The sequence below is a fragment of the Uloborus diversus genome, chromosome 2 (genome assembly GCF_026930045.1).
Source record: "Uloborus diversus isolate 005 chromosome 2, Udiv.v.3.1, whole genome shotgun sequence".
In the NCBI taxonomy this organism is placed as follows: domain Eukaryota; kingdom Metazoa; phylum Arthropoda; class Arachnida; order Araneae; family Uloboridae; genus Uloborus; species Uloborus diversus.
This window is the reverse complement of record NC_072732.1, coordinates 136,899,763-136,914,998: the sequence shown is the minus strand read 5'-3', so window position 1 is coordinate 136,914,998 and position 15,236 is coordinate 136,899,763. Positions and strand designations below refer to the sequence as shown.

Genomic DNA, 15,236 nt, shown 5'->3' with positions numbered 1-15,236 from the left:
TTCTTCAAAATACATTCCTCCTGCATCAATACACTTGCGGAGACGTGTTTGCTACGCCTGAAAGACACCCTGAAACTCTTCCAAGGGAATGCCTGTCAGGAACATAGTAACATGGTTTGGATGTTTTCCAAGGTTCCCCAATGTTTTCCTTTCTTCTCTCTCTCTCTCTCTTGAGTCGCGGAAACAAAAAGAAGTCCCATGAAGCTAAGTAGGGACTGTAAGGTGGTGAGGGATCACCGGGGGGGGGGGGGGGGGGGGGAACATCCATAACGGGGTTCGTCGGCGACCTCCTCCTGGCTCTCTTTGAATGCCTTGTGCCACTTCCCAGACTGTGATCTTGAAATGCAATCGTCCTTGAAGGCTTCTTGCAGCATCTGTAATGTTTCGGTTGCATTTTTTCCAAACCTCACGCAAAACTTTATGGCATATCATTGTTCAAGCGAACACTCCATTGCGTTATGTTACAAAAGTTGAAAACATACTTCAAGCGGAGGCACCTATCTCCGCTCACACTGCTCGAAAGCAACTGACGACTGGATGCATTGAAAGGGCATATCCCGCACCACATTTAACCAGCCGGTTTTACCTTGCTGCCATCTATCGTCGCGTCACAATAACATTATGCTCATTACTTTCATAATGGACCCTGTATATATATACACATACACACACACACATATATATATATATATATATATATATATATGCATATAAATAATGCATAATATTAATAAACTTTGTCGATAAAGATTAGAGACGTTTTTAACTTTGTCTAAAAACTGTATTCAAAAATTTGTTTCCCTGAAACATTCAGTAGACTTAGAAAAGCAAAACAATAAAGTAACAATGAATAAAAAATTCTTGTACTGATTTTAACCATTTTTATATGTCATGTAACTTTAGGTCTCACAAAAAAAAAAGGGGGGGGGGCATAAAGCATGGGCTAAAGCAATTTTTGCTGCAGAAATATGTATAAAAACATATTCACATGTTATATTGCTGCATATACTGCAACTGCACTAGCTTCTAATAAAAGCAAAGCAATAAAGATAAGCATAATAATCAAAACATAACATAGCAGCATTGAAAAGAGGTAATAAAATGCATGACTTTTTGTCTTGTACATAATGAAAATAAAGTATAGCATAAAATAATTGAGAAATCGAAGTGCAAAAGGCTTCAAATATAAGCTTCAAATACCAAATTTTTAAAGAGATTAAGAACTATTCAAAGCTAAGAAAATGCATTTGAAGAAGCAAAAAGCTTCTAATTAAACAAATAAAATCTTTTTAAAATATCTTCATTGAATATCTACAAAGAAAACTTTAAAAATAGATTTCACATAAAATTTTAACACATGAAATGACAGAGGTATACAATTTCTAAATAAGTTTTGGAATGTTTCGTTTTTAACCATTGACTTATTCAAAATAGCTTAAAACTTAAAAAATTATTTACAACAACAAAAAAGTCAAAGGAAAAAAAATATCAACACAAATTTACATATCTACAAAACGGATGAACAGGTTATAAGATGAAGACAACATGATTGAATCAAAAATTTTGCACACAAAAATGAAACCCTTTAAAAGCATCAACAAATTTTAAAAATATTGTTCCTTAAAAACTATCATACATTACATACAAAATATTTAAAGAAGTCCAATTTTTTATTTTAGAAAGAGGAAGTTGTAGTTAAAAACAGAGAACAATATCTATCAACACAAGTTATATTTACATTTTTAAAAAATCTTAGTATAAGAAAGTTTTCAACTTCAAAATACAACCTGTCAAGATGAAGACTCCTCTAATAATTTAGCACCATTAATACCTCTAACAGTAACTCTATTTGGCCTAACCAACAGTCCATACCCAGGTCTACATGTAAAATAATTTTTCCCTTGAACAGTTCCGTCATTTTTGCCTTTGGGTGTTCTAAGTTCAATACCCAGCCAGACTCCATCTGCAAAATCTACAGGACCAATGTAACGAACAGCTCCTTAAAAAAAGCAGAGGGAAAAAAAAAGCATGAAACAATCAAATTTTTCTTTTAATTTTAAGTTATTTTATGTGGCTTAACATTAAACCTTTTCACAGGGCCGCTTGAAATGTTCAAGAAAGAAGTTTGCTCACTTTTCCAGGTTTTCCAGTTGATTTATGAAAATCATCCAGGTTAATAGAGGTTGATTTCTTTTATCTATCATTAATGTATTAAATTTTATTGGTAAATAAACCTACTTTATTTACCAGAAAACATGCTTATAAATCAATAATAATTGTAATCAAAATTAAAGTTAAGATAAAACAAATTTAAAACGCATTTACTCTGATTACTTGGGCAGTCGCGGACTCCTCCTTCATATCCCTCAGAATCAACTTTGCTTATACCTCACTCTCTCGACTTTATACAATCAACTTAAGACAAACACAGCATCCAGCACATAACATCTAGCATCCAGCCCCTGGCAGTCATTTAAGTATTGATGTCTTGAATTAAATTATGTTTTTTGAAAACAATGATTGCAATTGGAGCCATTTGTAGAAACAATAAACTTAACTATAGCAGGGTGTTATCACAACATTCCTCTTACTTGATAGCAAAAAACAAAATTTGAGTTCAAGATGCCACTATTCAATCTATGCCAGGGGCTGGAAACTTAGATCTGGATACTAGATGTTGTGTGTTGGTTATTTTTATTTTTTGAACAGATATTTTGCATAATTGTTCTCAGGAAAGCAAGGAGAAAGGGGGGGGGGGATTAATCCTCCAGAACCTTTTGCTCTGAACAGGCTGGGATACAGAAGGGGATGTAAAACCCCCTGAGGGAGAAGTATTATTAAAGATTAAATTAATGATGAGCAAAATTTTATGATTTGTCTCATTCAGAACAAAATTTTCAGAGCATAGCTAAAATCATATATAAATTGCCGCATCTTCATCAAAATTCCGTATTTGTGATTGGTGTTGGAAAGTACTTGCATATACTTTCCTAATAACGATAAAAAAAAATAGAGAAATTACTTTATAATTTTAAAATTAAAATGGTTTTATTAATCTTAACTGAATGGTTTACATAGAGATAACACAAGAGTTATTTAAAAACCAACTCCTTCCCCGCAGCAAAAAAAAAAAAAAAAAAAGAGAAAAAAACTGCTAATACCCTAATGCAATGGTGTCTACTACTTTTTACACGGGGCCGCATTTTATGTTAAAATGCCTTGCGTGAGCCAGAATGCATATAAAATTTAAATACACAGTCGAACCTTGTTATCACATCACGTTTGGGACTGTCTACAAGGTGTCCTTATAGCCGGAGCAACGTCTTAATCAGAATAGTTTAAAAAACCTAATTGAACAATATTTTAATTAAATTACAGGTACAATGAATCAATAAAGAGTTTGATGTTATTAATTAGATTCAACTAATCTGATTTTAAACAGGTTGACAGACAAAGCTACAATTGAAAAAATACGAAAAATACTTCACATCTACTATTTCATTGCTCTAAAGTATTTCTCAAAAGGAGTTAACTTTTTGAATAGCAATTTAAGCAATTGTACTTTCTACAAAATTGATTTTTAAGTTTAAAAAAAAAAAAAAGAAGAGTTTCATGTAGTTATTAGACAAAAAGAAATAAATTGAAGAACTCTTCACTTTAGATAGAAAACATTTTGATTAAGTTCTGATAGCTACTCTCATAGTCTTAAAAGAATGCTTTCTAGCTCTCTTCTATGCCTAAAGGTTGTGTGTTTCTCGTCAATCTAATACAGGGTGGCGACAGAAACTGTAAAAAAAAGTTCCCCGACTTTTCCCTGATTTCCCTGAAAGTTCACCAAAGTTCCCTGATTTACATTTCCAATGATAATGGTTTCCTTTCTTTGCCCTACCTGAAAAGCATTGCATATTAAATTAAATGCAGTGTTTCAAACGGTTTAAGGTGTTAATTAAAAATATATTTTGAAAATATGTTTTTTTTTTTGGTAAAAATTGTATATTAAATTATCGACAGAGAAATATTGTAGGAAATCTAAAACAAATACTTTATTTCCAGGAACCAGTTAACATAAGAATTCTAAGAAATCATTGAAATCACTCTTAAAAACATATCTAATAATGATAAAACTAAAAAATTTAAATGGAAATAATCTTGAACTGAATTTTCAAGCAGTATAATTGTTGCTGCAAGGATAACAAACAAGTGATAGTTATAGTATGGACGTAATGTAGTTTTACTTGCGTAAATAATACTGCCGTTTGCAGGTAAATGGTAGTATATACAGAAATTAGCTTTCAAGATTTTTAAAGAAATGTGTGGTGCATTCAGTACTAACAATAGGAAAATGTTGGAATTTGACGTTTTTTCGCGCGTCTTTTTCAGCAGAAACCAAATAAGTGGGTATGTAAAATAAAGATAATGTACAATAGATGACAAAAATGCAAAGAAAAAAAAAAAGAAAAATGTGCAGTTACTGCTTTTTACCTGCACACGGCAGAATAGACATATTTATGTAAAACAAATTGAAATCTTTCAACAACCAGTCATATTCAGCTATTCTCTAATCAAGAACTTAAGTTTTAATGAATGACTACAGCATTTTAACTATTTAAAAATAATTAAAATATTTACTTACGTACACAACTCAATTTCAAATGATGTCATTAGTTGTTGCAAAAAAAGCTTAGATTACTTTAGTAACAAACAACATTAAAATGCAAAACAATTATTAAATTCAAAATGTATATGCATGTGGTTTTAAAATAAAAGTTTTAAAGTCTGAAATAAAACCCCTTTGTGTAATCTGAAGCATGGCAACGAATAATACCATGGTAAAATAAATAAATAAATAAAAAATTAATAAGTCAAAATTCAATTTTAGCAATTAAATAAAAAAAAAGTCAAGTGAAACTTTTAAGATTTTTTTAGCATTAGTTTAAAAAACAAAGGTTCTTTCTTGAAATCGTGATAACAGTATCCTAATTACTTCAAGGCAATGAGTAAAGGCAAGGGAGCAGAGTTATGAACAGGGTTCATACTCTATTCGGATGAAAAAATTCCATGACTTTTCCAAGACTTTTTTAAGACTTCATAAAAAAATTTCATGACCTTGTTACATGAAAAGAATAGTACTATTTAATCTCAAACTGGAAATTTTTTGGAAATGAATATTGGCGAAACTTCTACATGAATGCTTCTACCTCAACGAAAAATATCAGTGTACACTGTACACCTAAAAACTAAACTATTCTTATATGTCTTCATCATATAACTTTTAGTAAAGTTAGTAAAACTACAGTGAATGAAATATAACGGTGCTTAAATGTCTAATAATCTTTATAAACAGGTAGAATGATAATGAATGGGACAAAGGTTGAATGAGTCATTACTAAGTTTCAATAAATTTGCTTCAAAGGTTGCCTTTTAGCATCAGCAGTGCATTTAAGCATACACATAGCTTGGCAGTACTTTGGTTCATTAAAGAAAAGCCACCCTTTAGTAAATCCATGTTTCTAAACCAGATATTTATATTTAAAATAAAGGAAGAAAAACATTCAGTAGCGAATAAATCTTCTGATTCAAATGTACTTGTTTACTTATTTGCACATTTTCAAATGCATATAAATTAGTAGGTTCAGAAATTCCTGAATATAGGGTTTGGTTCCTGATATTGAACGTAGCAGTGGGTTGCATGGATTAGTTCTGCAGGCCGTATGTTGAGCAGTACTGTTTTAGAGTATTAGAATTCCCCTATTTCTGTGTTTTATCATCTGACCAAAGATCTTCATTTTCTAAAACTTTCAACAAATTGAGATAAACTCTGATAAATTTAGTAATAAAGTTTTTACGAGTGATGGAAACAAACTCGGATGCAATTGAATTGCATTTTTTAGGTGGTCGTGGCAAAATCAAGACTGTGCAAGTTCGCTACTACAGAATATAAAAAGTCTTGAAAATAATGGTAAATGCAAAATGAGTGATGTCCAAGCAATAAAATCACATTGCAAAAAAAGACGAGCGGCTGCTACAGAAGTGAATGTAATGAGATTTCAAAATTCAGAATTGTTTTTGGGATTGTTCAAGTTTCCAGTTTTAATATGTAAGACTGTTAAATCACTCATTATTTCTGATGCTCTTTTAGCAACTGTTACTTTTCTCTTTGTCCAGAACATTTTTTTCATGACTTTAAATAATTTTCCATGACTTTGAACGAAAATTTTAATTTTCCAGAATTAAAATTTTCGACCAGAATTAAAAGACCTGGAAAATTTCCAGGTCTGAAATTCGTTAAATTTTTTTCCATGACTTTCCAGGATTTCCATGACCCGTACAAACCCTGTATGAATGACAGCTTCCTCTTTGGCTAGAGGGTTATTTTACGTAGCATGGAATGCGTGGAAGGAAAATTCAAACTATGTAAAATAAACAACTTTACAGACACAGAAGCAATCTTGGGAAGCTCATCCTAAGATTGAATACTTTGACCTTGAGGAAGAAATATGCACAAATATGTGGCACTGTATAATCACAACTCATTAATTTTATTTTTTAAAACAAATAATTGGCGGAAAAGGAGTCAAAGTACTTCATTTTGCAAGGGAAAATTTTTTTTTTCTTCATTTGATAAATTTTCCCTGAATTCTTATTTTTTTCAAAATTCCCTGATGTTTCCCTGAGTGATAAAGTTCCCTGACTTTTCCCTGATTTCCCTGATCAGTCGCCACCCTGTAATAAAGGGTTCAGTAACGCTCTCTTTCTCCCATGGGAGAAGCCTGCAAACAGAAGGTAACATGGCTTTTCTCTTCTCTTTCTACTTATTTGGTCCAGTTTTCAAAACCAGCTCTACAAATTTCTTATCGCTTGTCAGAAAATCCTACAGCAAACTTTTTCCATACGTTTTGATTATTTTACTGAAAATATTTCAGTTTTAAAGGAAAATTTGATTTTATCTGAGCAGCTGAAAGTGTTGTTGTAACCATAGCTTCACAAAGCACTGTCATAAAATCCGAAACCACTTAACATTGAGATTATACGCTATAAGTTTGGGACTTTGAAAACGTAGCGTAACATCTTGAGTGTCATGAGATCCCAATGTCATGACAATTAGGTTCGACTGTGACATGGGAACCCCTAGATAACATCGGAAAGCATCAAAAAGAAATGGAAATTACAAACCAAGAATTGCTGTTATCATTACTACCGTTGAACCTCGTCAACCCTCCTCCCCCGACAAACTACCACCCTCTTACTTGGCTGTGAAAGGTGGTTAAAAAAAATGTTCAGTATAGGAATGCAGTACATATTTCCTCCTTTAACCCCCACCCCCTACAGCCAAACGCCATTGATTTTCGAGGGAAACAGCATAATTGGTATAACAATATTGCTGTTTAAACCGCCATCTTGAAAGACCATGTCAAGTGATTCAAACTTGGAAATAAGCTATTTAGGAGAGTGAATGTCTATGATGAGCCACAGAGGGAAATCATGAATACATCTATGTTACACATACCTGCCACTAATGCTTACAAATGCACCTACATTAGCCCCCACATAAAAGTGTCTAGCTCTCTAATCTCTTTTTCTGTTTAGCCCCCTGTCGCACTCAGTCACCAAGGTGCATTGCTCCCAACATCTCTACCAATTTTAACTGGATCTTATCTGCTCCCCTACCTTTTTCAATCTTTTCCTTTTGACATTTAAATACACAGCTATGAAAGCATTCATTCTTTACCCCTTTTTCTGTCCTGGTCCGCGAAGGGAGGGTGCTGAGGCTTAACCTGTAATTGACACTGTGTGCATTCTTCAGCAAACTAGTTTGTATCAACATTCTATAACATCGTGTTCTTTTGCTTTGATCTGCTAAGATGGAAGAAAACAATCTTAAGCATGCATGAAAAAATTCTAATTTGTGAATTTAAGAACAAAAACTGATTCACAAGCCATCCAGGGCCGTCCCAACGGGGGAGGAGGGGGGAGGGGCGAGCGGGGCAATCGCCCCGGGCGCCACGAAATGAGGGGGCGCCACAACGCACCCCTCATCGTATAAAATGCTCTGATTGTGTAAAATTAGGGGCGCCTATCGGCACCCCTCATTTTGTGTCATAGATACACAGTCATAGACACACAAAATACATAATCATTGCAATGATTCTCTATTTTTTCCCAGGGCACGAAAATATTTTACTCTCTAAGTTTCCAAAACATTCGTTTCCTTTGTATCATTGAAGCAGATATAATTTCTGAAAATATAATACAGGGTTGTCCAAATTGAAGTTCCCCAACTCAGAGGCCTGTGCAGGATGTTCTATGGGTCATAATGTGATGAAATTTTGGAAACAGACAATTCAGATCATGCGCTCGCGATTTATGGAAAAAAAAAGTAACTGAAGTTGCCGATGGGTGGCGTTGCAGATCAACAAGACATTCTATAGATGTTCTATATGTCTTCCGTGGTTCTCCACAACTTTTTCATCCGTAAAGCAGTGTGTTCCACAGCGGAACGCAATAAGTGCACATTAATACCACGCAAATTCTGAATAATTGAGTCTTTCAGATCTGCTAAGGTTACTGGATTTTCTCGATAGACTTGATCTTTTAAAAATCCCCATAACCAAAAGTCGCATGGGGTGAGATCAGGCGAGCAAGGAGGCCAAGCTGTTGGGAAACAGCGGCTGATCACACATGCATCAGTGAAAGTTGCCCGTAACACCTGTTGAACAACCAGAAGAATATGGGGAGGTGCACCATCCTGCATAAATATCGTGTCCTGGAGGTGGCCACATTGTTGCAGTACAGGAATCAAACGTTATCAACATGTCCTGATATCGTCTTCCTGTGACAGAGTAGGTTTCGAATCCTCTTGGAGTCAACTCTTCAAAAAAACAAGGCCCAATGATGAATGTTGCAGTGAAACCGCACCATACCGTAACCTTTGCAGGGTGCAAGGGCACTTGATGAATTGCTCGCGGGTTTTCACTTGCCCAAATGTGGCAGTTGTGCGCATTCACTTGACCATTCAGGTGAAAATGGGCCTCATCCGTCCAAAGGATATTCCACGGCCAAGCAGCATGGACTTCCATTCTAGCAAGGAACTGCAGCGTAAATGTTTCCCGAACCACAGGGTCCCCGTCCGACAGCTGATGAAGACTATGGATTTTGTAAGGAAAATAGCGTAGGATTCGACGCATCACACGCCAGACGGTCGTATAGGGCATATCCACAGCACGAGAAACACGTGGCACACTTACAACACCATGTGGCGATTGTCTAGTGGTATCCACGACCACCAAAGCAACGTCTTCTACGCGTGCAGAATTCACAGCATGGCGTCCTCTACCTGGCAAAATTCCCAGTTGTCCAGATCTTTCGAACTTCCTCATCATCTCTCTTAAAGCGCGTGGTGACATCGGTCCTCGGCGCATGTTCTTCAGCCCACGGAATGCTCTTAAAGCAGCACATGAAATCTCGTCATTCTGGTAAAAAAGTTTGACCAATAGAGCTTTGTCTTTCAAAGTCACCATTGTGTACCAGCGAGGTTGAAAATAACTGCCTGTGCAGCGCCTGTCTTCCACCTTCCACTTTTGTAGGGCTCATCTTTTGCATAAGTTGAACAGAAGTTTTATTTCGGCAAACCATGTCGTTGAAATATGCAAATTTCCCAATTACTTGTGTTACAGCACCATCTATCGGCAACTTTTAGTACTTTTTTTTTTAAATAAATCACGAGCGCATGATCTGAAGTGTCTGTTTCCAAAATTTCATCACATTATGACCCATAGAACATCCTGCACAGGCCTCTGAGTTGGGGAACTTTAATTTGGACAACCCTGTATAACTGTTTAGAATCAAACAAAAGGCACGTCTCCTTTGTTTAGTTCTCACCAAAACTTGAATTATGCCTCTGCATAAACATAAAAAAGTGTTAAGGGGACATATTGAAAAAATAAAAAACAAAAATTTTTTTTTTATTTTGATCGGATAAGAAAAGAGATCAAAATCTATCCGGTCAAAATTTTGAAACTTTTAGTTTTAAAAATGCAATTTTAGTAGTTTAGTTTTTTTGTAAGTGTCGTTTATAACCCTAATGCTTGTGATATTAAGGAAAGGTGGTATGGGGATCCTTGCATGAATATTTTCTTAAGCTCAAGTCTTAAAACGCAATTTATAAAGCCATATTTTGTAATATTAGGGTCAGTGATTTTTCGAAATAAAAGCTCCAACAACGCAATTCTGAGTGATTTTCGACGTTGTTGAGTATTTGTGGGTTTCTCCTTTAAAACTTACAAATATTTGATGCAAAAGAATAACATCTTTGTATATAACATATATGAAAGCTGGTATTAAGTTGGTACAGGTAAAACCAAAAAAAAAAAAAACTCTTGAAAAGAATCATTGGATGAGTCCAGATCGAAATTTAATTTTGATGTAATTTACTTCGATAAATACATTTTATATTTATAATCAGCAAATTATTTATTCGTGTTCTTAGTTTGATCAATATGAGTAACCAATACAGTTTTAATTGTTTGTTTTTAATCTAGTGGGATAACATTTTACTAGATAAATATTGGGCTTTTAACATTTCCATTTTTCGAAAAGTTTTTGGGGCATTAATGTTCTACAAATATTAGAAACAGATTTATTAGTTGTGTTTTAATTTGTATTATGCATAGCCCTCTGATTGTTCTGTTCATTAATATGTAAAAAATGTAAGTATGTATTATGCACTGATGTTATAACTAACTTGATTTTTCCGTGTGTAGGGGGGGGAGCGCCAGGAAACGTTCGCCCCGGGTGCCGTCAGTTCTTTGGACGGCCCTGAAGCCATCAATTCATTGATAAATATTTTTCAAATTCTGGAGAAAAAAAAAAAAAACAGGTAGCTAAAGAACCGTTGGTGACACACTGCAGGAAATCCAAGGGCTGTTATTTTCCAAAGTTCATTTGGAAAGGAAAACACATGCCTTCAAATGTATTTTCATAAAAATTTGGATACATGCAGGTTTGGAGAAAACTAATTAAACCCCCATCCTCAACTTTCGCCTTATTTCCAAGGTTGGTGGTTTAACAAGGTTCGACTGTATACGCTTATTTTATCAAGACGAAGGTGCTGTCTGTCTTTTAGAAACCAACTTCTGACCATTTGGCTAAAAATTTGCAGCAATCACTCTTGATACCGAAAGATGATTGTTGCTTTGGAAGTCTCCAGAACATATTTTCAATTCGCAATATTCAACAAAACAAAAGGCCACATGCAGCCGGCAGGTCATAGGTTGAGCTTTAATAGATTAGATGAGTGAAATTTAAGTAAAAGTATTACCTATTTCATTGTTCACAAATACATTGATGCCAAGGGTTAACCAACAATTCCTTTTTGAATTAGTAGGACTTGCAGTTTGGTTGATAAATCTTGCACTTTTCCTAGAAAAAAAATTTTTTAATAGTAAAATATTCAGACCAATAATAAAACTAATGTATCAAAGCTTTAGTACATTAGTTAGATTCATGGGGATTTGAACTCAGGACTTTGCATTATTAGTACAATGTTCTTACCAACTGAGCAATTAGGCCTCTATTTCAAGTTGCAATACATTAAGGGGTAGCAATTTTTAAATTGTGTTCCGGAGAAGCCCAGGATTTCATGGAAATTACTCAGGGGTTCCACGAATCTTACATTATTTGCTCTTATTCAAATTAGTCATATAAAATTCGATAAAAATAAGCTTTGAGTGCAGCTTTAAATTAGTCTTTTCTGAACAAACAGCAAAGAAAATGTCACAATGAAGAGTGAATGAAAAAATTATTTATTGTCAATGCAAGTACATGACTTCTGAGAAAGTCAGTTCAAGAATATGAAATGTTTATTGAATTTACATTTGACTCATCTTTGTAACAGAAATTTAAGCTAATGCTGTTACTGCGGGGATTCTGGAGCAATTTAAAATATGAATATACTCCAATTGTCACAAAAATCAATGCTGGTGTTTTTACAATGGTATTGGTTACTACCATTTGCAACTACGTACATGTGTAAAATGATGCTTCCAACTAATGAGTCAACAAAATAAACAATTAGATAGATGAATAAAAACAGTAACTGACGTACTAAACCTAAAATCAGACTTAAACTTTCATCTATAAACAAAATACCATGTTACCGGCATGCAGGTTGACCAGCATTGACCTTGAATTTTCCGGCATGCCGGATAATTCAAGGTTTATTTTGAAGCAAAACAAAAGCAAGTTTCTCCATTCAGTTGTAAGCAGAAGGCAAACCACAGTAAGGAAAAAAATAATAGATCTCGAAAGTAACCTTTTTAAAAAAAAAAAGTATTGCATGTAATATGTGCTTGCTATTTATGTTAGGTCATTATTAATGGATTTAAATATACACCAATAAAGTAATCAATTCAGAAACAATCTTCGTTATCACGATTTGTTCCTATTTTTTTAAATAAATTATTTTAGGTTTCTTTTAGAGAGGTAAGTTAAATTTTTATTTACTGAACAGCTATGGTAAATTCTTTAGCACTGGTAATTTTCATAAAATTATTTGTTATTAAACAATATTTTTTACAAAATTAAACTGTTTATTAATGCTAATAAGATATGTATAGAACTTATATTCATTTATAAGCTGAACATATATTTTTTAAGCAGTTTTTTTATACTTGGCCTGATTGTTACGGAGAAATCTGAGGCCTGGTTTTGCTTATATCTCCGCAACTAGACCACTTAGAGACTTCGGGATTTCAATAAATGATTTGCTTAATCTTAAGGTACAACTTAACGCTGATAAATTAAAATTCTAAAATAAAATTATTATTTCAGTTTGGGTGGAAAACAGCAAATTTCATGTAATTTCCCTATTAAATGTTTAAATATAAAACCCATTGTTACAAATTTTGTTTCCATGCAACAGTAATGTTAAAAGCAATCATAATGAAAATTTTGAATCAAGGCTTCTATGAAGCAAGCATGAAATTAGCAAGCATAAATCCTAGAGAGGAAAAAGGATTAAATTTTAGTGCCAACTGCTTAAAGTTTTAGACACAAATACAAAAGTGACGACCAGCAACAGGCTCTGGGCCCAGCTAGACTGGTCCTAGTCAATTTACAATCTCCAGTGAAGATCAATGGCCCTCTTAAAACTATCTACTCCCTTGCTCATTACCACCTCTTCCGGTAAACTGTTCCAAGGTTCCACTACCCTGCTAAAATAATAATTTTTCCTAACATCCATGTTAGCCTGATATTTAAATAGCTTAAAACAATGATCCCTTGTCCTGTTTTCAGTGCTAAACTTCAGCCCCGTAACATCTTTCGTTTTAATAAATTTAAACAACTGAATCATGTCCCCTCGGTCTCTTCTTTGCTCAAGACTGCACATTTTTAGCCTCCTAAGCCTGGAATCATAGTCTAAGTGAGAAAGTTCATTTATTAGCCTTGTAGCTCGTCTTTGAACCCTTTCCAATACATTAATGTCTTTCTTAAGGTAAGGAGACCAAAACTGAACAGCATACTCCAAATGAGGTCTTACCAAACTTCTATATAAGAAGAACTTCTTTAGATTTGTTTGAAATAGATCTATTGATAAACCCAAGCATCTTATTGGCCTTGTTACTAGCAATGCTGCACTGTTGGCTAAACTTTAAATCCTGATTTATTAAGACCCTCAGATCAGTAACTTGTCTGCCTGACTAATGACTGAACCTTGCAAATAACAACTTGTACACTTATTTCCATGCCCTAAATGTAGCACTTGACATTTCCCAACATTTACAGCCATACCCCATTTATCAGCCCACTCCGTAATATGATCTAGACCCTCTTGCAGCTGTTTTGCTTGTTCTTCATTTTCTACAGTCCCCATAACTTTGACATCATCAGCAAAACAATTTATGTTCCCAGAAATATTTTTATGAATATTGTTCATAAAAACAATGAACAAAACAGGTCCTAACACTGATCCTTGAGGAACCCCGCTTAAAACCTCACTCCAATTAGAATAATTTCCCCTTACAACTACCCTTTGTTTCCTTCCGGTCAGCCAGTTTTTTACCCAAATGAAAGTTTTCCCTCCTATTCCTATATCAGCTAATTTTCTAAGTAGAGCAACATGCGGTACCTTATTGAAAGCTTTTTGAAAATCAATGTAAACAACATCTACAGGCTTCTTATTGTCCAAAGCCGTGGTAACTTTATCATAGAAATGTAATAAATTAGTTGCACAAGATTTATCTTTCCTGAAACCGTACTGAAAACTGGTCAATAGATTATTAGTCTCTAGAAAATTTACTATCTTAATTTTTATCAATGTTTTAAAAATTTTGCAAACCACCGAAGTTAGACTCACAGGTCTATAATTTCCCGCACTCCCTTTAGACCCTTTCTTGAAGAGCGGTGTAATGTTAGCCAGCTTCCAGTCCTCTGGCACTGTCCCCAAGTTATAAGAAGCATTGAAAATATTTACGATTAAATCTGCTAATTACTCCGCACATTCAACTAAAATTTTTGGATAAATATTATCAGGTCCTGGAGCCTTAGTCTCTTTAATTTTTTTTCAAATGAAGTAAAACGTCATCCCTGGAAAATACAAAGTCCTCAAGCTGTACTATAGCTTGTGTCTTGTTGGTGTCAACTGTTGAGATACAGTTATCATTAAAAACGCTCGAAAAAAAGTTATTAAGAACATTAGCAATATCACCATCGTCCTGAATTAAAATTCCGTGTTCATCAACCAGTGGCCCAATATGACTATTTTGAACTTTCCCCGATTGCGTATGCAAAAAACCTCTTGGGATTCCTGTTTATGTTATCTGCCAGTCTTTGCTCCAACTCTCTTTTCTGAATCCGTACCAAATGCTTAAATTTACCCCTTGCCTTACAATATTGGAGCCTATCTGCACTGTGACCAGTTTCTCTAAACCTATGAAAAGCAGCTTGCTTGTAATTTAGAGCGTCTTTAGTTTCCATGAAGAACCACATTGGCCAAATTTTAGTGTTGACATCCTTTCTCCTAAAAGAAACATGATCCCCAACCGTTTTCGCTAGCTTTTCCTTAAACTCTGCCCAGTGAAGATTCACATCGCTGTTGTCCAATTTAGAAGAAAAAACTGCTTTCAAACTCTGTCTAAGTGCCACAAAATCAGTATTTCTGAAATTGGGCACAAACCTAAAATTCTCTATTTTGTGCGTATCAAATTTAATTCCAAACCTAATACTGTTGTGGTCACTGT

General features: G+C 34.4%; 1 protein-coding gene across 1 annotated transcript in view; it reads right to left on the bottom strand.

Moving 5' to 3' along the window:
• Nucleotides 1-1,790: 1,790 nt before the first annotated feature.
• Nucleotides 1,791-15,236, bottom strand: part of LOC129217357 (CAP-Gly domain-containing linker protein 4-like) — a 43,981-nt gene continuing 30,535 nt past the window's right edge. The window contains exons 12-13 of the mRNA XM_054851641.1: nt 11,318-11,418; nt 1,791-1,999 (exon numbers count right to left, since the gene is read on the bottom strand). Coding sequence (XP_054707616.1) covers nt 1,791-1,999; nt 11,318-11,418 — 310 coding nt within the window. The remainder of the gene's footprint in view (nt 2,000-11,317; nt 11,419-15,236) is intronic.